At 36.0% G+C, this 25,357-nt stretch overlaps 1 protein-coding gene across 1 annotated transcript in view; it reads right to left on the bottom strand.

The window, feature by feature from the left end:
- The window catches only part of LMF1 (lipase maturation factor 1), a 729,514-nt gene that overhangs the window by 663,880 nt on the left and 40,277 nt on the right, over positions 1 to 25,357 (bottom strand). Inside the window, exon 2 of the mRNA XM_021006793.2 lies at positions 7,490 to 7,799. Coding sequence (XP_020862452.1) covers positions 7,490 to 7,799 — 310 coding nt within the window. The remainder of the gene's footprint in view (positions 1 to 7,489; positions 7,800 to 25,357) is intronic.

Raw genomic sequence — 25,357 nt, 5'->3', positions numbered from 1 at the left:
TCATGACTTTTTTTTTTTACTAATCTGCTCCCCAAATAAATTCCAATTCAATTCATCAAGCATTTATTAAGCACCTACTGTGTGCCTGTTAACCAAAAACAAATTTATGAAGAACCCACTATATATACCAGGCACTGTGCTAGGTGCTGGGAATAAAAAGACAAAGATGAAATTCTCTATCCTCACTCTGCCCAAAGGGCTACAAAAATGTGCATCCTCTTTGACCTAGCAATAGCACATCTAGGGCTGTGTCCAAAAGAGATCATACAAATGGGAAAAGGACCCACATGTACAAAAATATTTATAGCAACTCTTTTTGTGGTGGCCAAGAACTGGAAATTGAGGGGATGCCCATCAGTTGGGGAATGGCTGAACAAGTTGTGGTATACAAATGTAACAGAATACTATTGTGCTATAAGAAATGATGAGCAGGCAGACTTCAGAAAAACCTGGAAAGACTTGTATGAACTGATGCTGAGTGAAGTGAGAAGAACCAGGAGAACATTGTACACAGTAGTAGCCACGTTGTATGATGACTAACTTTGATAGCCCTAGCCCTTCTCAGCAATGCAAGGATCTAAGACATCTCCAAAAGTCTCATAATGGAAAATGCTATCCATATCCAAAGAAAAAACTATGAAGTTTGAACGCAAATTGAAGCATACTATTTGCTCTTTTTTGTTCTTCTGTTTTGTTTTGCTTCCTCTTTCTTGTGGTTCCTTCTATTGATTCTAATTCTTCCTAACAACATGACTAATGTGAAAATATGTTTAATAGGAATGTATATGTATAGCCTATATCAGATTGCATGTCATCTTGGGGAGGGAGGTAGAGTGAGAAGGGGAGAAAAATTTTAAACTCAAAAGCTTATGGAAGTGATTGTTGATAAATCAACATAAATTAATAAAAAAACACAAAGAAAATCTCTGTCCTCAAAGAGCTTACAATTTATTTGGAGTACATATAACTTTACATGCACATATAAGTATATACAAAACATATGCCAAGTAATTTCAGGGGGAGCACTAATAGTTAAGAGGTATGAGGGAAGACCTCAAAGAAAATGGAATTTGAGCTGAGTTTTTAAGAAAACTAGGGATTCTAGGAGTCCACAGTGAGAAAGGAATGCATGCCAGGAATGAGGCAAAGACACAGAAAAATAAGATGGATTGCCCCGTATGAAGAACAAGAAGAATGCCATTTTGGCTAGACCAAACGATTTATGAAAGGATGTAACATATATAAGAAAACCTGCAGGGCAGGTAGGAAAACACTAGCAATTTCAGGAGGAAACATCATGAACTAGCAGAATCAGAATAAACTTCACATATGAAGTGGGATGGCAAGTGAACTTTGAAGGAAGTGAAGGATTCTTCAAGGCAATGGTAGAGTGCATTCGAAGGATCAGAGATGGCCTGTGCAAAAAGCATAGGGATGAAAGGTAAAATGTCATGTTCAGGAATGGTAAACAAAGCCAGTGTGATTAGACCACAAAATGTATGGAGAACAATGATCAACAAGCCTAGAAAATGATGCTGGAGCCAGAAAGCAAAGGGCTTTAAAAGACAAATAGAAGACTTTGTATTTTATTTGAGGAGCAAGAAAGAATCACTGAATGGTCAAACTTTAGGTATATCCTTGGCAAGTGCATGTGGAAAATGGACTGAAGAGGGAACTAGAGACCAATTGAGAAGCTCTTGCAATAATCCAAGTGTTTTAGGAGTATTCTTTTTTTTTTTTTTTGATTAGGCAGTTGGGGTTAAGTGACTTGCCCAGTCACACAGCTAGTGAGTGTTATGTGTCCAAGGCTGGATTTGAACTCAGATCCTCCTGATTCCAAGGCCAGCGTTCTGTCCACTGCGCCACCTAGCTGCCCCAGGATTATTCTTTATGCCCAAGCCTTGAGTCCTAAGGGGCTAGCTATTCTCCCTGGCAATAGTGACTTAAAGTGTCTGCATATTTCTTAGTCATGGAGGACTGAAGCAGGAATGAGCTAAAAGGACTAAGGAATGGCTTACATGTACTACTTTTTGGAGAATTCTATATACCAGTAGCAAGAAGGATGTGTAACCCTTTAGAATGGATGGGCTACTTTTTTCATTATGTGGGTTGTTGTTAATCTGGGTTTATCCCCAGGGGCAGAAATTTAACTGTATTCCCAGTAGACTGAGCTTCAGGCATTTGGATGGCCTGTAAGGCTGCTTAACTGAGAAAAAGGTTTTGGTTTTTTTTTTCCTACAGTTTTATTCTGTTTCTATGGATCTATGTGGGGGTTTCTGGTGGGGGCAGGACAAATGACAGTACTCTGCCAATAGAATTAGTGATAAAACTAAACTGACCATTGGCATGTTTAGTTGGGCCATGCCAGCACAAAGACATTTTCCCTCAGTCAAACGGAATAATGCTGTGGACAGATTTGTTCCTTATAACCATTCCTCATCCTTTACTTTGATCAAGTGATGTAATTATTCATCTATAGAACTTGGGAGGTTTATGATAAATCCCATAATGTCCTTTGGCACTTTCATTTGGCCTATCTCCTTGAGGCAACAGGATTTGTTGAGGGTTGGAATGGATTTCTTAAAGACTAGATTTTTTTTGGCCCCCAACTTTGACAAATGACTAATTACCTTGTGGAGGTGTTGACTACCCTCAAACATTGCCAATTTGGGATTGGGGAGAAGGACGTAGAGGGATGAAGGTAGGGAGAGCTGTTTCCCAGCTCAGCATTTCTATAATGCCAGTTGTAGAGTGAAAGGGGTAAGTGGTGATAGCAAGGATATTTTACTGCTGCTTAATATAACACCAATATGACCACCGGAAAAATTTTTATCCCTAATCCAATTTTGTTGAGAACTATAAAAAAAGGAGACAGGTAGGATATCCCTCTGAACCTTACATTTACTTTCCTCCCTGCATGGTTTTAGAAAATCACTCCTAAAATCTAAAGAGGTTTTGGCGGTAGAGGTGATGGATAGAAGATCCTGACCATGTTGGAGAGGTAGAACAGGGGAAAAGGGAGGGTGCCATCCAATGAATCCTTCTGCCTCGAATGTGAATGAAAGTCAAAGAATAGGCAATGGGACCATCAGAGAAACTTGAAATCATTACACCCTAGGCCAGAAAATGCAGTTTCATTTGCATATAGGTAGATGTTTCCATGAAGGAAAAGTGGTAGGTAAGGGAGTAGGCTACACAGAACAAGTTGTAAAGCCAAACAATAAAAGATAACTCAGGCCTAGGGACAAATTGCAGGCCAGGGAATTATAAACTCTTGGCTTCTGCATTTGATATGATTTTGGAGAAGAGACATCCTTTTAGCCCTTCCAGTTCTGATAGTGAGCTTTACACTCCCAAATGTTGTCCTCCAGGCTTTATCTTCTTCACTTAGCCTCCAGCTCTTCTGTACTATTCAGACTGGTTTACTACCTTGGCACACAATTATTCTCACTCAGGATGGTTGTAGTTTTAGCTATGATTACTTTTTTTATTTGTTTAGGCTGTCATTGTTCCTCTTGGGAGTACTATTCATTAGTACCTAGAACTGATGTCTGAGTCACTGACCATTAGGCTTCAAATATGGTCTTGGTTGGTCCCACTGCAGCCAGGATAGGACTAGGGCCAAGGAGTGGAACAGCTAAGCCATATAGCTTTAATAATTGAATATCCATGCATAGCAATTAGTCTTTGAAACCCAGAGCAAAGATAGGCTATATGCATTAAGACTTTTCTGATGAAGCCTATATAAACCAGTATCAAGGATGGGGTTTAGCTCTTTAGACCTGAGAGACTGTTTATTCCTATGTGGGCTATTACTTTTATCAATCATGGCACCTAGAGAGGTGCATTTGTCAGTATATACTCTTGCCAAGTATTATTATTTATTAAAAAATATTTTCATTACCTGGTTCATTGATTCATTCTCCCTGGATCCTAAATTTGCATTCTGTATCAACACAGACCTGACCTAAGACACCAGGCAAGTAGTGATAAGCTAGTAAAACTAAGATAGTCATGTGAGTGGGGGTAAAAAAAAAAAAGCAGAAGCATGTGAGACTATATCATAGAGGTAGAATCAACCAGACCTTAGCAACTAATTGGAAGAAGAAAGAATTATAGGTAACTCAGATTGTGAACCTGAGTGACCCAAAGTATGGTGCTGCCTATGACAGAGAAAAGTTAGGAAATGGAGAGGGTTGAGGGGAAAAGATCTGAGTTCTGTTTTGGACAAGTTGAGTTTGAGGTGGCTATAAAGTTTCCATATGGACACATCCAATTGGAAATTGGTAATTCAGGACTGGAGGTCAGAAGAGAAAATGGGGCTAGATCTATGTACATGGGGGTCATCTTCATAATCCCATGAGAGTTAATGAAATCACCAAGAAACAGAATGCAGAAATGAAAGAGAAAAGTGCCCAGGACAAGGCAGTGAGATAATCTCTACCTAAGAGGGGGAATGAGAAAGGTGTTCCTGCAAAGGAACTGAAAAGCATACAGACAGGTAGGAAAAGGAGGAGAGAAGAGTGTCATGAAAACACAAGGAGGAAAGGTGTTGTGAAAGAGAGGATCCACCATATCATGTAGCAGAGAGATCAAGAACAATAAAGACTGAAAGGAAATTTGCACACACCTTCAAAATTAGTAAACAATACCCAACTATAAAGAGTTTGTGTGATATAGCAGAAACAGCATGGAACTTAAAGAGACAAAAGACCTGTGTTCTATCCCTGGATCTGGAATTAATAAGCACTGTGATATTAGGCAGATCACTCCTCCTCTGGCCATCAGTTTCCCTATATGTAAAATGAGGGATTAAACTAAATGATCTTTAAGATCCCTTGTAGTTCCAAATTCCTTTGACTTAATGATTGTAAAAGTTTTAAGATTCTAAGCTGTCAAAACCCTATCCTATTTTGACTTAAATGTCAATCCCATAAATTATGTCACCAATCATCATCATAATTCCTTATATTTTGAAGCAATGGAAACCACCTTAAGAAAAAAAAAGATTAAAAGTTTGCATATTCTTTCTCTCTCTCTCTCTCTCTCTCTCTCTCTCCTCCCCTGCCCCCCAAAGCAACAGTAGCCATTTGACAGCCTTTAAATTGGCACATATTGCAAAATGGTGTTTTTTCTTTATTTTGGCAGCAACTCAGTAACTCTGGAAGAATGTTACACCTCTACCCCCTGTGGAGAAAAGGTCACACCTTTGCTGTAATATGCCTATTACTGAAAGTTGAAGGGGAGGGTAGAGGGGGAGAAAAGTGTGGTACATTAGTGAGATCAGTTGAAGGGTATGAAGAATGAGCAATGAAGTCAATAACTGAGAGAGAACAGACTTCCTCACCACACACAATTAACTTGGGGATGGGGGGGGGTCCTCATGCTAATTCTGTATTAAAAATACAAGGAAATGAGGGGCTGGAACAAAATTTATTATGCCTCTAGTGAATTAAAAAAGGCCAACCATAGTGGCTTGGCAACCATGATCTCAGACAAGGCAACAGCAAAAATCAAAATGGTTCTAGATCTATAAAGGTTTTCTACCACCTATAAAAATGTGAACACCTGATAAGAACTTTAACAATTTTAATTAAATTACCATATCCTGCTAAAAAGCTGATTTTATACATGAAAACAGAACAGAATTATGAAAAAAAGATCATGAAGGAATGATAATAATAATAGCTAACACTTACGTAGTGCTTATTATGTGCCAGATACTGTGCTAAGTGCTTTATAATTATCTCATTTGAACCTCAAAACAAGCCTGTGAGGTATGTCTATTATTATCCCCATTTTACAGATGAGGAAATTGAAGAAAACATGGTTAAGTGACTTGCCCAAGGTCACACAGCTAGTGTCTGAGGCTGGATTTGAACTCAGGCCTTCTCAACTCAGAACTATATCCACTGTACCATGATGTGGATATTCAGTTGTTTCAGTCATGTCTGATCCTCCATGATCCTATTTGGGGTTTTCTTGGCAAAGGTACCATGATATCAATTGCCTATGAAAAGTCAGTTTCTATATTTACACCTCTGAAATGTTTTCTATATTTATAACTTTGAAAAGAGTTAATTTATTTGTGCCTGTGAGAGAATTCATGCTCTCCAACTTCTTTAGTATTTGAAAGGACTTATGACTCCATCCATGGGATTCTTACAGAACGTCATATAATCATAGAATCTCAGAACTGAAAGCAACCTCAGCTTCTCCATATCTAATGCTTACCTGAATAAAGGGCTCCACTTCAATAAGAATGAAGAAGAAGAAAAAATGTGTAAAACACTGTGCCAAGCACTGGGTTTGCAAACAGAAAAATAAGGCAGTCTCTGAACTCAAGGATTTCACTCTCTAATAGGAGGTTTCAGCTACAAATCTGATTACTAGCAAGTGGTCATTTTGACTGCTGGAGGACCTCAAGTAAGGAGGTCTTCTACCTCTAAGGCACCTCATTGCACTTCTGGCTGCTGTAATTCTTAGTAATTTTTTTTTACATAAAACCTAAATGTTTAAATCTTTGCAAATTCCACTCATTTCTCATAGTTCTATCCTCTGAAGTCAAGTGGAACAATCCAATCCCACTTTCCCCATAACATCTGTTCAGATATTCTCAGATCTCCATGATGTTCCACTCCCTCTCATGTCTTCTTTCCTTTAGGGTATCTTCCTTAGTTCTTCTTTTAACTGATCCTCATATGCCACTGTACTAGCTACTCTGTTTTGGAAACATCCAATTCATCACTTGTCATCGAGGTGCCGGGAACTGAACGCTGTAGTTCAGGTATGGTCCAAGTAGAAGAGAATCCAAGGGATCTATGATTTCTCTCTTTACAGACACTATGTCTCTGTTAATGTAGTGTAAGTCTACATTAGTTTCTGGTTTGTTTAGGTTTTTTTGGTTGCCACATCACCCTGATAATTTGGACAGGGCTTGTAGTCGATTAAAACTCCCAGAATTTTTTTAAGTAAATGACTTTCTAGCTATGCCTCCTCCATCTTGTACTTGTGAAATCCTACAATGCAGAACACAATCTCCTTATCTTGGTAAAAATCTTCATGATTTCCTATGAAGAAAAATATCAATACCTGGTGGCTAAATCTAAACTTGGCTAGGCTACTGTTCCTTGGACAACAGGTATACAGTCTGTGGTCAGGCTTTTCAGCTTTGTGCATTCTGCTGATATAGATTTTAAGATTACAGGATAATTCTTCATGCCACAATAAGAGGCATCAAGAACTTGAGTGAAAAATGTTTTCAATGCTAAACTGAAAATACTTCATCTCATTAAAATGGTAATTCTTATTTAACTCTAGTTACCAAGTAGTTTAACATTCATATATATGAAAGAAAGGCTTTCACTACAGAGAACAGAACAGTTCAGCTTAGATGTGGCAGACTATATTAACAGGCAAATACAGCAATTTTCAAAGATCACAAATTTGGAGATAAAAGTGGGGAGAGGGTGATATTTATTCCACTTACCAGATCTGTCCTACATGGGCCAGCGAAAAGTAGAGAATCCAGAGTATAGCCATGAGAATCATATTTGCACAACTGGTTATTATTATGAAAGCTGAAACTCCTAGGCCAAGAAGAGATACTGAATCCAAGATGAGGTCCATATACGACCAATCCAGGAACCAGATGACTGTTGGAGAGTAACTGAAGGAATCCCAGGCAGATTTACCTCTGAAGTACTGCTGAATTTGCTTTAGGTACAGTTTGGTTGGCAGGAGTCCCTTTTCTCCAATCAACTGTTTATTTTGATTATAAGCCACCAAGAATGCCACAACTGTGAAAGAAACACAATTAAAGAGCAAATATGAAAAATGAATTAAAACCAGTTACTTGAATCCAATGAGAATTGCTTAGGTGTATAGATGAAAGCATGTTGTGTGAGTAGAAAACAAAAAAGTTAACCTACTGGTCATGAGTTTATGGTTTTAAGGAATTCTGAAGTTGTTGTAATACCTTAGAAGAGAGATATGGCAGGAAGGATAGCAGAATGAATAAGCTCTTCTTTCCAAAAAAGATAAACAAGATAAATAAAGTTTTTGGCTTACCATATTTTAATTCATCTACCATTTAGAAAATAGTATTTTGAGGTATGTGGAAAATGCTCTCAAAATTTCTTACTACAATGAAAATAATCCAATCAAAAGATCTGTCACCTTTCTTTCAAAAAAGAGAAATGATTCAGAAAACCTGAATGAGGATGAACGGGAGTGGGGAGAGACCAACTAGCAGGCTATTGCAATAGTTCATGCATTAGGTGGAAAGAGCCTGCACCAGAGTGGTTAAAGTGTCAGAAAAGAGAAGGGTGATTATGAGAGATGTTATGAAGGTAGAAATGACAGGGCTTGGAAACTAATTGAATATAGGGAGTAAGAGTGAGGAATCAAGGAGAACACCTAGATTGATGAGTCTGCGTAACTGGGAGGATGGTGGTACCCTCAACAATAATAGGAAAGTTAGGAAGAAGAGAGGGTTTGAGAAGAAAGATAATAAATTCCATTTTAAATATGTTAGGTTAAATGGGTCAAAGAGTTTAAGACAGTCAATAGGCATCATTTTCTACCTAAAACATAAACTATCATTAGCAGCTCAGGGTACAGGAAAGATCACTGAACTTGTAATCAGAAGACATGGGTTTGAATTATAGTATCATAATATTCAAAGCTAAAAGGGATCTTAAAGATTATCTAATCCAATACCCTCATGTTACAAAGAAGGAAACTGAGGCCCAGGGAAGCTATCACTTCTCAGGCCCACACAAATAGTAAGTGGCAGAGCTGGGATGATCAGGGAACCAGTAACCCCACCATAAAGACCCAGAATGGGGCTCTCTTCCAAGGAACTGCCCAATTTCTGGGACACCCTTGCACATCTGCTAAAAAGCACTTAGGTCAGTGCCTAGCATATAGTAGGTGCTTTAAAAATATTTATTGACTGATTGACTAGGTTTGTGACTGAGTCTTTTAAAGACCTGATCCCAATGGTGACCAGTGCCTACTCCCACTTCTTCTAGAATATGGGCAAAGAAATAAAGGTAGTCTCGGACAACAGTGTTGCTGTACCTAGGGTTCTGATGAAGCCACTGCAGTTATCTATATGGAACACCCCTGTTGCACAATAAATTAAGTAACCAACCAATCCCTGCTGATCCTACAGCTGTTCTGATTGTGTATTACCTCCAAGATACCCTTAATGTGAATTAACCACCTCCACTGGCCCCTCTATCAATAAAATCAATAAAAGGGTCCATATCAGCCTATGCCTAGATATCAACCCATTAGTCAATACTTTGGCGATTCAGACCCTCAGTCACTTCTGAATCTAAGTATTCTGTAATTTAGCCTGGACTTCTTCACCTTGGAGTAAAGTGTATTGAAGTAAGGTATCTCCACAATACGCTATTGCTGTAAGGATGCCAAAATCTCTGAACAAGAGGGGAAAAAAAGCATGCATATGAAACAAAATCTTCTTTCTTGTAACCATTTGATTCTAATTCTGTCAGTCAGTCAACAAGCATTTATTAAGCTAAGGGGATAATAACAGCATCTACACCTCAAAGAGTTGTTTTGAGGATTAAATAAGACATTTGTAAAGCAGTTGGTACAGTACCTGGCACATAGTAGGTGCTTAACAAATGTTTGTCTTCTTTTTCTTACTATGTGCCAAGGCACCGTTGGAGATACAAAGAAAGGTTAAAAAAAAAAGGTCACTTCACTCAAGGAGCTCACAATCTAATGGGGGAGATAACACGAAAACAATTATGCACAAATAAGATATATAAAGTATAAATTGGAGATTATCACTGAAGGCAGGAAGGGCACTAGAATTAAACGGCATCAGGAAAGGCTTTTTGTTAAAGAATTTCGCAGTTGACTCTGACCTGCTAGATGTGTGATTGTATGTAAACTACTTCATTTTGTTAAACCTCAATTTTTTTATCCATAAAATGGTAACAACACTTGGACTTTATAAACTATAAAACATGACATAAATATAAGCTATCATATAAAGCTCATTCTTCTCAAGTTTTCACTAACATACATACCTAATATGATTTTGTGTGACAGTAATCACGACAATTTAGAATTACATTTTTGAAGGTGATACTAAGACCTCTGGAGACCAAAAATCTAGGTTTTTTTTAGCTTCATAAAAATATCTGTTCCTAGGAACGTAGAAAAATAAAACAGCTTCCAGAATCCTTTCTTAGATTCTAATTTTCATCACTATTTCATTTCTGATTCAGATAATACAACCTATAGAAGGCACACTGATTAGAAGACCAACTTCCCACATAAAAACAACAGTTCTAATTTTTCCTTTTGCCAAATAATAAGCTTATTTATTGTATTTATCAAAATTAATTTTCATGGGTACAAATTCTCAAAACGTAATGACATTTCTCATTGCAAGGAACAGTATAAGGGAAACAGTTCCTATTTTAAGTGGGATTATATCCCAAAAGAACAAATTCCAACAAAAAGTGCAGATTCGTATTGGGAGCCAATTTTTAGAAGCTATGGACAGTTCATATTAAGATTGGCGACTTCGTTCAATGGAGCAAGATTTTTAGTATTTTGTTGGGATTTTTTTTTGTAGGAGGGAGGGCAGGAGTTGTTTATTTGTTTTGCCAGCATTACTGAAAAGATTTCTGTAGTAAAAGCGAGTCATTTTGTTTCTGGCTCAAACCCACCAAGGTCTCCAGGGTCATCTCTTAAAATGCATTTGGTCTTCAAAATTGTGATTTTAACAAGTCACTGTAGTTTTCTACTTTAGCTAAGTACTGAACAAGCTAAAAATAAGCATCAAAAGTTTTTAAAAACATTACAACCCTCAATTAATTATATGACACAAAGCTAGAATTTGATGTGCCACGGGGGGAAAAAAAACTGGCTCTCTCCTAGGTTCTCTTACATTTTTCAGAATCCCTGTTAGGCCATGGTCACTTATATGTTAAAGCTCAGAGGGACCTTGGTCATCATCTAGTCCAATCCTCTTATTGTGCAGATGGAAAACTGGGGACCAAAGCAGGAAATGACTTATCCAAAGTCATCAGGTTTTCAGCTTACAATAAGTTTCACTATCTCTTCAGTAGCAACATTTGCATTAATTTCCTAACCTATAAACAAGAGTTTATAGCAAATGAATGATTATGTAACATACTAAATCATCAAATTAATGGTAGTTCACATCAGTTAATGGAGACATAAAGTGAAATCTCTAAACCTAAAATCTCTACTGCCAAATCCAACTATTTTTTATTACATACTCTGCCAATCATCAGCAAACATTTATCAAGCAGCAACTAAAGACACAGTATTGTTCTTAACAGTATTGAGGATAAAAAGAGTACAACTCAGCTCCTCCCTTGTTAGAGCTTATGGTGCAAGAGAGACACGATACAAATAACTAGAATATAAGGTCTAATACGAAGTTGCTATATTGGAAGCATAAAACATGTTTGTTTGTTTGTTTGTTTGTTTGTTTGTTTTCCAGGAAGGGAAAGGTTAAAAACAGCTGGAGAAAACAGAAAACTTTCTTAGGAGAAATCACATATCAATAGAACTCCAAAGGACCAACAGGAATTACGTGAGAAAAACTGGGTGAGGAGGACATTATAAGGAGAAGGAATGACACACATGAAGGCAAAGACGCAAGAAATGATAGGACATGTTTTAGTAATGCTAATAAGTTTGGAAGCAAGACACTGAATCCCAATTCCAAATCATTTGTGATTCCTATCATAAGTCATCAGGAGCCTCCAAAGGTCAGCAACCTCAGCAACCTCAGCTCTAATTAGTAACAGCTACACAGCTGAATTTCCCACTTGATTAAGACCCAACCTATCTTACATTGTTCTACATAACACAATCTCTAATGTAAGATTGTTAAAAAGCAACAACTTTATTGAAACAGTAAAATTTATGAATTGTGCAGACTATATTTGGAGTTGTATATAAACTTTGATACATCTCTATAAACTGTGTCAAAATAACACTGCTCTTCACTTGAAAGAAAAAAATTATCTGACCACAAAATGCTTTATTAAAAAGGCCCAAAAGGTCCTTATTATTTCAAAGAGCTATATTAACTCTAAGAAGTTTTGTACTCAGAAGCTAAGAACGTAATTCATGAAAATACACAGAATATTGTTTACATTTTCAAATGTACCTGAGAAAAGTAAGTGTAAGTGTAAGAAGTGAGAAGTAAAATGGGAAATTTGACACCTCAAAGTAAAATCTAAGAATATGAAAACAGATGAAATTACAATTTGAGGAATGAAAATGTTATTCCTTCCTTCAGTATAATAATGTTATAAAAAAGGCTGTGAACAAACAAGAATAAATGAACATTTCAAACAATGATAATCACTGAGAATACAGACAAGTTACACTGTAAGTAACTATGACATATCTCCACCTTTCTATTAAATTTCATCCAGAAAGAAGTGATACTGGTCTTACTGTAAAGATGTGTAAAGGGATTTCAACTTCAGTTAGAAATAAATCAACATATTTCATAAGTATTTCCTTTTTTCAATTCAACATGGAAAATGTAATTGAATCAGATTTAATTTTTCTTCTTTCAGATAAATGCTATAATACTAAAAGAGGACCAACTCAGAACTCTGTTCTCTCTCTAGTGGTTCTTCTTTAATCCAGTTAAAATTCTACACTATGGCATACAAACCTTACAAATAGTAAAAAATAAAATAAAGGTACAGCTACTCTCTCTCCCTTGCTTGCTTTTTTTTTTTATAAACTAAAAGCATTTTACAGAAAAGCTTATAAAACCAAGCAGACCATTTCATTAGAACAAGGGTGGACTGGAAGAGAGGAAAAGAACAAATTTCCCATAAAGTTTAAGAACCAATGGACACTCAAAAATAACATAAAATGAAGCAACATTTTATATATCCTTTGGTACCATTTTTCTTCTCCAACTCTCCAAAAAGCAACTAAGAGGTTAGCAAATATGCACGTAAACTGAGATAAGTAGGCTTTGCAGCTTCAATCATCTTGTACTTTGGTTTTGTTTTTAAAAGAAGCCTGAGCTAAAAAAGCACTGGTAAGGCATAATTTACCTTAATTAACGGGGCAATAAGCTATACAATTTTCAAAAAGTGCTAATCAAATTTCCCTCAAAATGCTACAGAATCTATAACTGCTAATCAGTTTAGAAAAATTTAAATCAGCCCCTGTGCCATATACAATGTAAACAAGGGAAGAGTGAATTGGAAAAAAATATACACTATGGAAACTGCATAAAGTATACATTAGACATATAATATTGCACAGGGCATAGCAATTTAGAAGAAAAGACATTATTCTAAACTGGCATATAGAGTAAAGCCATGAATCACAGCATTTGGTCCAAAAAACAAACAGAAAAATAGCAATACTTTCACAGTACAATTTTAAAAAGCAATTTTATCACTGGAATACTAAGGTAATAATCCTGGAACCAATAAGAAAAGTAATTTTTCTTACATGTTAAAAACTGCCTCTTACCCTGAGAAGTACTCCAAGTTCCTTCTTAAATTTTCTGTGTAGTCCTCAAAAAGTGGTCACAAATATCAAGTCACATCCTTGATTTCTAATGGTAAAAGGAAAATCTCTAGGCTATGCTAACTTAGCATATTTTCCATCCTCTTCTTTGCATACACATCAAAACACACTATCACTAGTATAACTAAAAAAGGGAGCATCATATCTAAGATACTACAAAATTTCACTCCTATATATTTCTAGAGCTACATCCAAATACTTCTTAGTTTATTAAAATTAATAACTTACATTTGTATAATACTTTATGTTTATGTAGAAGGAAAGGAAGGAAGGAAAGAAGTAGGGAGGGAGGGAGGAAAGAAGAGAAACAAGTGTTTATTAAGGGTCTAGTACATGTCAGGCACAAACAAAGCACTTTACAAATGTCTCGTTAACTTACAACAGCCCTGGTAGGTTGAGGAATCTGAAACAGAATGAAGTTAAGTGACTTGCCATTGGGCACACAGTCTGCAAGTATCTAAGACTAGATTTGAATTCAAGTCTTCCTGAGTCCAGGACCAGTGCTCTATCTACTGTGCCACCTAATTGTCTAAGAGGACTAGAGAATGTCATTAAAGGATAGTTGGGAGGAACTAAGCTAATGGTTAGCACAGAGTACAGAAGAACTGGGGTGGGGGGTTGAGGGTGGAGGGTGGGGATAATAGCTTTCTTCAAGGAAATAGAGAGCAGTTATACAGAAGAGAGAGAGAGAGATAGACTTGTTCTGATTTGCCCTGAAGGGCAGAATGAGAAACAGCAGGTGGAAGCTGCTGAGAAACAGATTTAGGCTTGATATTAAAAACAGACAAAGAAAAAGCAACTTCCTAACAATTAAAAGTGGCCAGAAGTAGAACCGGCTGTCTTACTTGAAGTATTCTAGTGTGGACAGTCAGGATGATCACTTATTGGCAATACTGGAGACAGGACCCTTATTCAAGGAAGTGCTTAACTAGATGGACTCTGAGATGGTTTTGGAATTCCAACTCTAAGATTCTGTAGTTATAAAACATCTTACATAAAAATAATAGTTCACATGTGTAGAGTTCTTTAAGATTTATAAAGTACTTTTTTCACAAAATGAATGCAAAAGTATATAGTTCACTCACATAACTTATAAGTAACAGATTTGGGATCAGAACCCCAGGGGTTCTAACTCCAAGTCCAGAATTCTTATCATTACACCAAGCTGTCTCTTCAGACAAATATTAAAAGACAGAACTTTTAATGAGAAGTGCAACGGACCAAGTTTACTCAAATTAAGAAGTCTCTCCTATCTGATGAAATGCATATACACATGAATATACATATACATACAAAGTACACATATATAATATATTCCATATCATAATATATCATATGCAATCATATATGCTGGGCATAATTTAAATATTTATACATACATGCATATATGAAATATCTACATGTATATTACATATATACATGTACATTGCATATATACACATGTGTAAATGTATATATTTGCAATATAATTCAATACATAATGCATTTATAATATATAAAATGTATACATGTATATGTGTATACATATATATCATGTTTTGCAGGAAACTTCTTATATACAGAAAATATCCTAGCAGCAGTTTAAATTATACATGTCATTTGGCAACATTTTCAAATTAACTCATTTATAATATAACATACATTATAATTATGTAGATATAAATATTTATGTATATATTTACATTATAAATATTCTATATGTGTATGTGTGTGTATATACATATACACACACACACACATATATACACATATATACACATATATATTTCACTGTTATCCCATCTCCCAGACCTAGAAGTCCTCTTGCTCTATGAGCAACACCAAAAAGTGTGTTCCAATCAATATTCCCAAGTAGCCAAATACTGTAAGGAGCTTTAGACAAAATTTTCTCAATCTTACTTGTGAACAAGATGACACCAGAAGACCAAGAAAAAAAATCAGTGTCTTGCTTGAGCAATATGGCTTTCCCAGAACACTAGAAGAATATGCATTATGTCAAAAAACTACTCCATTACTAAGATCATTTCATCCTATCACGTGCCCAGCATTCTTTCATTTTATAATCTTCTTTTCCTTTTCTTTTTTAAAGAATCAAACAATCCATGCTAAACAAAATGGTAGAACATGCAAGAAGGTAAAATCAACTAACAAATCAAACTGCTAACACTTCAATCTTTTACTTAAATAATGAAATAGGCAAGAAGAGCTACATTACAAGAGCACATTAATTGTAAAACATAAAGTCCTAAAGAAGACTGAAAGTAGGAAATATTTGCTTGGCACACTGACAATGCAAACAGGAAGGCAATAGGGAAGAATATAATGAAAGTACTTTGAACAGCAGAAATACAAATGCACTGACTGAATGATTAATATCAACATACTGTTGCAAGAGAATATTCATCATATGACCAAAACCTTCTCTTTAATAACATCATCAAGCTAGACACTCCCAAATCTATAGAAAAGCAAACAAAATTATAAGGCATAGAAAAATTATTCACATAGTAGATGCTGTCTTCAAGAAGCAACCAAAAATGTACTTAATAAAACAATGACACTGTTATAGTAAAATCTGATGAGATACAGTGGTAATGAGTTATTTTTAAAAGCTCTAAAAAGCACAAGAACTAAGGATTTTAATACAATCACAAGTACAGAAGTAGCTACAGAACTACCTGAAAATTCTAAGAGGAATTTCTTTAATAGTTACTGCATTACTACATAAAGTATCTTACAGTACACTTTTAGAAGACAATTCCTTATCAGATGGCTTGGATTTAAAATATATTCATATACACACACATACACACACATACACACATAGACAAATGTGTGTGTATAGTCTGAGATCTTAGGTATATCATTCAATGAGTAATAGAAATAAGAAGCATAAATAAGCTACTGCTGCATAGAATGAAATGGGCACCCACAAAGGCTTTAAAATACCCATCAAAGAGAAATATGATCAGAAAAGAGCATAGGCTCATCATGTAACATAACCTAAAGATAACAGACTGACAGACCAAGTACTGCATTAGTGTCCATCTAATGTTATTAGATACAAAGGATGTACCAGAGCAGATTTGGAAGCTTTCCTCTTGAGAACATATGGAAGATCATAGGATCCTAACTCTCAAGCTGGAAGGGATCTCAGAGACCATCTAGTTCAAGAACCTCATTTTACAAATGAATAGAGTAGGCTCAGAGTAGTTAACTCACTAGCACAAGGTACATACACAAGACTCATAAAAGGATAAGGTATGAATGGTCTGCAATCTACATTGTTAGATATCATGTAGATATCACCTATCCACATAAATACTGATAAAAGTATCTCTATTTACAAGTACAAATGAAGGAAGGTAAAGTGAAAATTTTTTAAACTTATTTTTAGTTTTCTTTTTTCTTATTCTAATTTATTTTTAGTTTTCAACATTCACTTCCACAAGATTTTGAGTTCCAAATTTTCTCCCCATCCTGCCCCTCCCTCACCCCAAGACGGCATGCATTCTGAATACCCCTTCCCCTAATCTGACCTCCTTTCTATCACACACCCCCCTTCTCTTATTCCTTTCTCCTTCAATTTTCCTATAGGGCAGGATAGCTTTCTATACCCCACTGCCTGTATATCTCATTTCCCAGTTGCATGTGAAAACAATTTTTAACGTTTGCTTTTAAAACTTTGGGTTCTAAATTTTCTCCTTTGCTCACTCCTCACCCACCCTTATTGAGAAGGCAAGCCACTTGATACAGGTTATACATGTGTGGTCACACAAAACACTTCCATAGTAGTCATGTTGTGAAAAACTAACTATATTTCCCTTCATCCTATCTCACTCCCTGTTTATTATATTCTCTCTTTTGACTCTGTCCTTCCTCAGAAGTGTTTGCTTCTGATTACCCCCTCCCTCAATCTGCACTCCCTTCTATCCCCCTGCTCTCTTATCCCCTTACCCCCTATTTTCCTATATTGTAAGATAGACTTCCATAACCAATTGAGTGTGTATGGTATTCCCTCCTTATGCCAAATCTGATGAGAATAAGATTTACTCATTCCCTCTCACCTTCCCCCAACTTCCCCTCCATTGTAAAAGCTTTCTTGTTTGTTTCATGTGAGATAATTTACGCCATTCTACCTCTCCCTTTCTCCTTCTCCCAGTATAATCCTCTCTCATCCCTTAATTTTATTTTTTAGATATCACTCCTACATCTTCAACTCACCCTACACCCTCTATTTATCTATCTATCTACATACATACATACAAATATATATACACACATATAATTTTTTCCCTCCAACTACCCTAAAATACTGACAAAGGTCTCATGAGTTACAAATATCATCTTTCCATCTAGGAATGTAAACAGTTCAACTTTAATAAGTCCCTTATGATTTCTTGTTCCTATTTACCCTTTCATGCTTCTCTTGAGTCTTGTATTTGAAAGTCAAATTTTCTATTCAGCTCTGGTCTTTTCATCAAGAATGCTTCAAAGTCCTCTATTTCACTAAATACCCATTTTTTCCCCTGAAGGATTATACTCAGTTTTGCTGGGTAGGTGATTCTTGGTTGTAATCCTATTTTCTTTGACCTCCAGAATATCACATTCCAAGCCCTTCAGTCCCTTAATATAGAAGCTACTAAATCTTTCGTTTCCACAATACTTGAATTGTTTCTTTCTGGCTGCTTGCAATATTTTCTATTTGACCTGGGAATTCTGGAATTTGACCATGCCAAACTGTGCTCCTCTCCCAGCCCAGTACAATAGACCTTTCCAATCAACCATCCAGGTTGTCTTGGGCTAGAAATTTGTTTCACTCTGTCTTTTTGTGGGTTCTCCTGGTCTAGAATTTATTTAGAGCCATTTTTTACAAGTATTTGAAGGGGTTTGGGGGAGAGCTCAAGCAAGTCATTGCTTTTACTCCGCCATGTTAGCTCTGCCCCCTTATTCTTACTTTTCAACATTCAATTCCCTAAGATTTTGAGTTTTAAATTTTCTCCCCTTCCCTATCCTCTCCCCTCCCCAAGATGGCACGCAATCTGATATCGGCTCTACTTATGCATTCATATTAAACATTTTTTCACACTAGTCATGATGTAAAGAAGAATTAGAACTAATGGAATGAACCACAAAAAAGAAGAAAAAAAACAACAAAAAAAAGAGAGAGAGCAAATAGTATGCTTCCATTTGCATTCAGACTCCAAAGTTCTTTCTCTGGATGTGGATTGCATTTTCCACTGTGAGTCTTTTGGAGTTATCTTAGATCCTTGGACTGCTAAGAAGAGCTAAGTGTATCAAAGCAACTATCACACAATGTGGCTGTTACTATTTACAATGTTCCCCTGGTTCTGCTCATTTAAGTGAAAATATTCTTAAAAATTGAAAGAGGAGCTTCTGGCTCATCTGACCAACAAGACAGCAGCATAGATACTTAGCTAGAGCCCATTAACTCTCAAAAACTCACAAAAAGGGTAACTTTGCACCCAAAAAATGTGACTTAAGATTTTATAAAATTATGAATTAACACTAGAGAACACTAATCCTTAAAGTGCTCACTCAAAACCTCCTCTTCCCAAGAACCACTATAATCCCAGAAAGGCCACAAACCTACCGTGAATGCTTATGCATGGAGTCAATATTAAGACCCCTCCCCCCACCCTGAGAATTGGCCAACTTACCTCACTGCCTATATAATACACTTCCCACCCAGAAAAAGGAGCTAACAATGATTCTACCCAGACACATCAACAGGGGTGGGGGTGGGGGGGAAGAATCCCAACTTGATTAAAAAAGGAAACAAAACAAAACTCCGGGGAACACTGAAAAAAAGTTCGTCAGAAATTAGGTTTAAACCAACACCTTACAGGAGTGGGAAACCTGTGGCCTCGAGGCCACATGTGGCTTTCTAGGTCCTCAGGTATGGCTTCTTGATTAGTCCAAGTTTTAAAGAACTGTGAAGTTTGGATTCAGTCAAAGGGCCACACTTGAGGAACTAGAGGGCAATATATGGTCTCAAGGCCGCAGGTTCCCCTTATAACATATTCCACAAATGGATATGTGACTAAATATTAAAAATAACACATAAAAATTAGAAAAGAAGCAGATCATACACCTTTATTAACCAAAAAAGAATACAGCCAATTAACAAAACAATGAACAAATAATTTTGGTTATATAAAATTGAAAAGCTTCTGCACAAACAAAACTAGTATAACTAAGATAAGAATAGCAATAATCAAATGGGGAAAAAGGATCAAATTTCTCAACTAAGTGCTTGATATCTAAGATATAGGCAACTCACATATATGCATGTATTATGTATATATATGTGCATGCATGTATGACCAAAAGCCATTCCCCCAATAGATAAGTAGTGGAAAGATTGGAATAGTTCTCAAAAGGACTGCAAACTATTAACAAAAACATGAAAGAATGCTCAATATTACCAATAATAAGAGTAAAACAAATCAAAATAAACCAAAGATTTTACCTCCTACTCAGCAAATTGACAAAGATGACAAAATATGGAAATAACCAATGTCAGAGGGGTTGTGGGAATATAGGTACATTAGGGTATTGAACTATGAATCAGTACAACCATTTCAGAAAGTAATTTAAAATAATACAAATGAAGAAAACAAGATGTCCATACCCTTTGACCAATGGAGAAAGAAATGGCAAACCACCCCAGTATCTTTGCCAAGAAAACCCAGTACTAAATGGATAGTACTAAAATGATAGAAGAGATGACATCAGAAGTTGAGTCCCCTCAGTTTGGAAGGTGTCTAACATACTACTGGGGAAGAGTGGAGGACAGTTCCGTGGAGGACAATTCCAAGTGGTTCCAGCACTAATGAAGCAGCTAATAAAACTAACTAACTAATGAAACCAAAAGGAAGCTCAGCTGCAGGTACATCTGATGACAAAAAGAAAGTCCGGTACTCTAAAACTCTTTATTGCATTGGAACCTGGAATATGAGATCTACGAACCAAGGTAAGCTAGATATGGCCAAACAGGAGATGGAAGATTTAACATCAACATCTTGGGTGTTAGTGAACTTAAAGGGACAGGAATGGGTGAATTTAATCACTACATATTCTAGTGTGGGCAAGAATCCCTTAGAAGAAATGGAGTAGTCCTCAGAGTCAATAAAAGGATGAGAAAAGCAGTACTAGGATAAAATCTCAAAAATAACAGAATGATATCTGTTTGAATCTAAGACAAACAGTTCATTATCACAGTAAACAGGTCTATGCTCCAACCACTGATGCCAAAGGGAGCAAAGTTGATCAGTTCTATGAAGACCTACAACATCTTCTAGAAATAATGCAAAAAAAAAAAAGATGTTTACCATAGGGGATTGGAATGCTAAAGTAGAAAATCAAAAGATAATTGGAATAACAGGTAAGTTTGGCCTTGGAGTACAAAATGAAGCAGGGCAGAGACTAATAGTTTTGTCAAGATAACTCACTAGTCATAGCAAACACTCTTTTTCTATAACCCAAAAGATAACTCTACACATGCATATCACCACATGATCAACACAAAAATCAGATTAATTATATACTTTTCAGACAAAGTTGGGGAAGCTCTGTATAGTCAGTTAAAATAAGACTCGGAGCTGACTCAGACCATGAGCTTCTTATTGCAAAATTCAAACTTAAATTGAAGAAAGTAGGGAAAATCATCAGACCATGTATGACCTAAATAACATCCCTTATGAATATGAAGTGGAGGTGATGAACAGATTTAAGGGATTAGATCTGGTAGACAGTGTCTGAAGAACTATGGACAGAAGTTCACAATACTGTACAAGAGGCAGCAACAAAAAAATTACAAAGAAAAAGAAAAGCAAGAAAGCAAAATGAACGTCTGATAAGGCTTTCCAAATAGCTGAGGAAAGAAAGAAAGCAAAAGGGAAAGGAGAAAGGGAAAGCTATACCCAATTGAATGCAGAATTCCAGAGAAAAGTAAGGAGAGAAAGGGTTTTCTTAAATAAGCAATGCAAAGAAAAGGAGAAAGCAATGGAATAGGAAAGAAGAAATTTCTTCAAGAAAATTAGAGACATCAAGGAATGGCTTCATGCAAAAATGTGCATGATAAAAGACAAAAACGGTAGGGACTTAACAGAAGCAGAAAAGAACAGATTAAGAAGTGGCAAGAACACACAAAAGAACTATACAAGAAAGATCTTAACATTACTGATAACCATGATGGTGTGGTTATTGATCTAGAGTTAGACATCCTAGAGAATGAAGTCAAGTGAGCCTTAGGAAGCATCGATAACAATAAGGTTAGTGGAGTTGATGGAATTCCAGCTGAGCCATTTCAAACCCTAAAAGTTGATGCTCTTAAAGTGCTGCACTCAACACACCAGCACATTTGGCAAATTCAATAGTGGCCACTATACTGGAAAAGATCAGTTTATGTCCCAGTCCTAAGGAAAGGCAATGCCAAGGAATGTTCAAATTACCAAACAATTGCACTCATTTTACATTCCAGCAAGGTTATACCTAAGATTCCCCAAGCTAAGCTTCAGCAATAAGTGAACCAAGAATTGTGAGAAAAGCAGGCTGGTTTTTGAAACAGAGGAACTAGAGACCAAATTTTCAACATTTGCTGAATTATGGAGAAAGCAAGGGAGTTTCAGAAAAATACCTACTTCTGTTTCATTGACTACACTAAATCCTTTGGCTGTATGGATCACAACAAAATATGGCAAGTCCTCAAAAAAGATAGGAGTGCAGATCATCTTGTTTCCTTAAGAACCTATATTCAAGGGACAGCTAGGTGGCACAGTGGATAAAGCACTGGCCCTGGATTCAGGAGGATCTGAGTTCAAATCCAGCCTCAGACACATAACACTTACTAGCTGTGTGACTCTGGGCAAGTCACTTAACCCCATTGCCTATCCTAAAAAAAAAAAAAGGAAAGAAAGAACCTATATTCAAGCCAAGAAGCAACAGTTAGAACTGAACATGGAACAACAACTGATTGGTTTAAGATTAGAAAAGGAATACAACAAGGTTGTATATTGTCATCTTATTTATTTAACTTACATGCAGAGTATATCAAGCAAAACGCCAAGTTAGATGAATCAAAAGTCATCATTAAGGTTGCTGGGAGAAATATCAACAATCTCAGATATGCAGACAATACCACTCTCAATGCAGAAAATGCCCTCCTGATGAGGGTAAAAGAGGAGAGTGTAAAATCTAGCTTAAAGCTCAACATCAAAAAAAAAAACCCACAAAGATCTTGGCAACTGGTCTCATCACTTCCTAAAATATAAAAGGGAGGAGAAATGGAAGCAGTATCAGATTTTATATTCTTGAGCTCAAAGATTACTGCAGATGCTGACCGTAACCATGAAATTAAAAGATGTTTGCTCCTTTGAAGGAAAGCTATCACAAATCTCGACAATGTACTAAAAAACAGAGACATCACTTTGCTGACAAAGATCTATATAGTCAAAGCTATGGTTTTTCCAGTAGCAATGTATGGCTGTGAGAGTGGTACTACAAAGAAGGCTGAACACCACAGAATCAACGCTTTTGAACTGTGGTGCTGGAGAAGACTTTTGAAAGTCTCTTGGACATCAAGGAAATCAAATCAGTCAATACAAAGATATTAATTCAGGCTATTCACCGGAAGGTCAAATACTGATGCTGAGGATTAAATACTTTGGCCACAAAATGAGAAGATGGGACTCACTGGAAAAAACCCTAAAGTTGGGAAAAAATAAAGGCAAATGGAAAAGGGGACGGTACATGATAAGATCGGTAGATAGTGTTATGGAAAACCATAAACATGAACTTGGACAGACTTTGAGAGACACTGGAGGATAAAAGGGCCTGGCATACTATAGTCCACATGGTCATGAAGAGTTGGATATGACTGAACACCTAAACAACAACAATCTTTTGAGCCAAATATTCTAACAGGTATACACCTCAAGAAGGAAGGTCATTATATAGCATGATACTTGTGGCAGCACTTTTTGCGATAGCAAATAACTAGAAACAAAATACATGATCATCAGTTAAGGAATAACTAAATAAAATGCAGTACATAAATATAATAGAACATTACTGTGCTATAATAAATAATGAATATAATTTATACAGAGAAGCATGGAAACACTTACATGAAGTGATTCAGAGTGAAATAAGTAGAGCCAAGAAAACAACATATACAAAGACTACCACAATGTAAATAGGAAAGAGCAACTGTTACAAAACGATTGAGAGTAAATATGCAAAATTACAAAGTACAAGTATGATTCAAAGAAGAGATATGAAAAGACATGTTTGCAGAGTTGACACATCTGATGGTGTTGAATGTTACATATATTTTCAGATTTTTTTCAATAATCGATTGTTTTTTGCTGATTTCTTTCTCGAAATCTTTTCATTACCTTTTAGAATATTCTTTGTTATGTAGGATGGTTCTCTGAGAGGGGGAAGAGAGGATAGAGGGAGAAAATTAAGTGATGTAAAAATGAAGATAACAATAAAAATGTTTTTTAAATATTATAATAAAAAGGAAAATGAACCAATTACTGATTAAACACAGAATCCAAAAGGCTGGAACAAGAAATTCCAGAAAGATTTACAGGATAAACAAAATATACAAGATAAGAAATTAGGGATAAATATGTTATAATTCATAGTGCTTGGAGGGAAAGTTTTAAAAAATCAGTAGATTAAAAAAACTTTTGTACACAGTTAAGAGTTTCGACAAAGAACTGAAAGAGACATCAACAATTTTGTAATACAAAAATACTGATAGGGAGAAAAATTTTGTAGAAGAAAAGTAAAAGGCAATAATGGTAAAAGTAAACAAGATAATTTTATAAACCAAGGCCACTGAACTTGAAGACAAGATGCACAAAGACAACTTAAAGATTGTAGCCTCCAAGAAGAAAATAATAACTAACTTGAATGCCATGATAAAATCAGTAAGAGAAGGAAACCGCCCAGAACTTCTGAATATATAAAACAAAGTACTCATAGAAAGAATTCACAGAACAAATTCCATTAATCACAGCTTGGAATGGAATAATATAACCTAAAAAGAAAAGCAGAAATAATATGCTAGATATTCAACAAGAAAAGCATTTAATACATTTCTGCAGGAAAAAAAGCAGAATACTTACCTCACAAAAATGTAAACATAAGTATGTACAATTACCAAAGAAAAATACATAATATAATAAATTATCCCACATTTAGAGAGGTTTGGTTTGTTGTTTTTTTTTAAAGAAAAAGAGACAAGGGGGATCGTCCAGCAATTAAGAAGCACACAAAGGGGTAGAAATGTAAGTAAAATTAAAGCAACAAGAAATGTAATGTGATCTAAAATGTACAATCATCCTATAGGTGAAGTAATATATTTTGTGAGGGAAAATTCCAGAGTTGGAAGGTTCATAAGTGGGCAGAGGAGAGGTTTAGATAGGGGGAATAGGTGATGTACTTTTATTAAGTTGGTCAGCGAACAGTGAAAGAATGACTCTATAAGAAGTCTTAAGAAGAACTGACTTCTCTCAGCAAGAAATGAGACTGTATGGGAATGAGAGATAAGGCAAAAGGGAAGGATTGCAACTGGAGGAAAAATAATAGAAGAGAGCCCTAATCGGGGGTAAAGGGTCACAATGAAGAACATTTACTCAAGGAAAGAAGTATATACCAGCAAAATGAAATGGGGACTTCATAATGAGTTTACTGGGGGTAGGGAGGAGGCTGAAGCACTGGGGTACAGCAC

This window comes from Phascolarctos cinereus, unplaced genomic scaffold (genome assembly GCF_003287225.1).
Source record: "Phascolarctos cinereus isolate Bilbo 61053 unplaced genomic scaffold, phaCin_HiC Scaffold_4;HRSCAF=312, whole genome shotgun sequence".
In the NCBI taxonomy this organism is placed as follows: domain Eukaryota; kingdom Metazoa; phylum Chordata; class Mammalia; order Diprotodontia; family Phascolarctidae; genus Phascolarctos; species Phascolarctos cinereus.
This window is presented reverse-complemented; position numbering and strand designations above follow the sequence as displayed.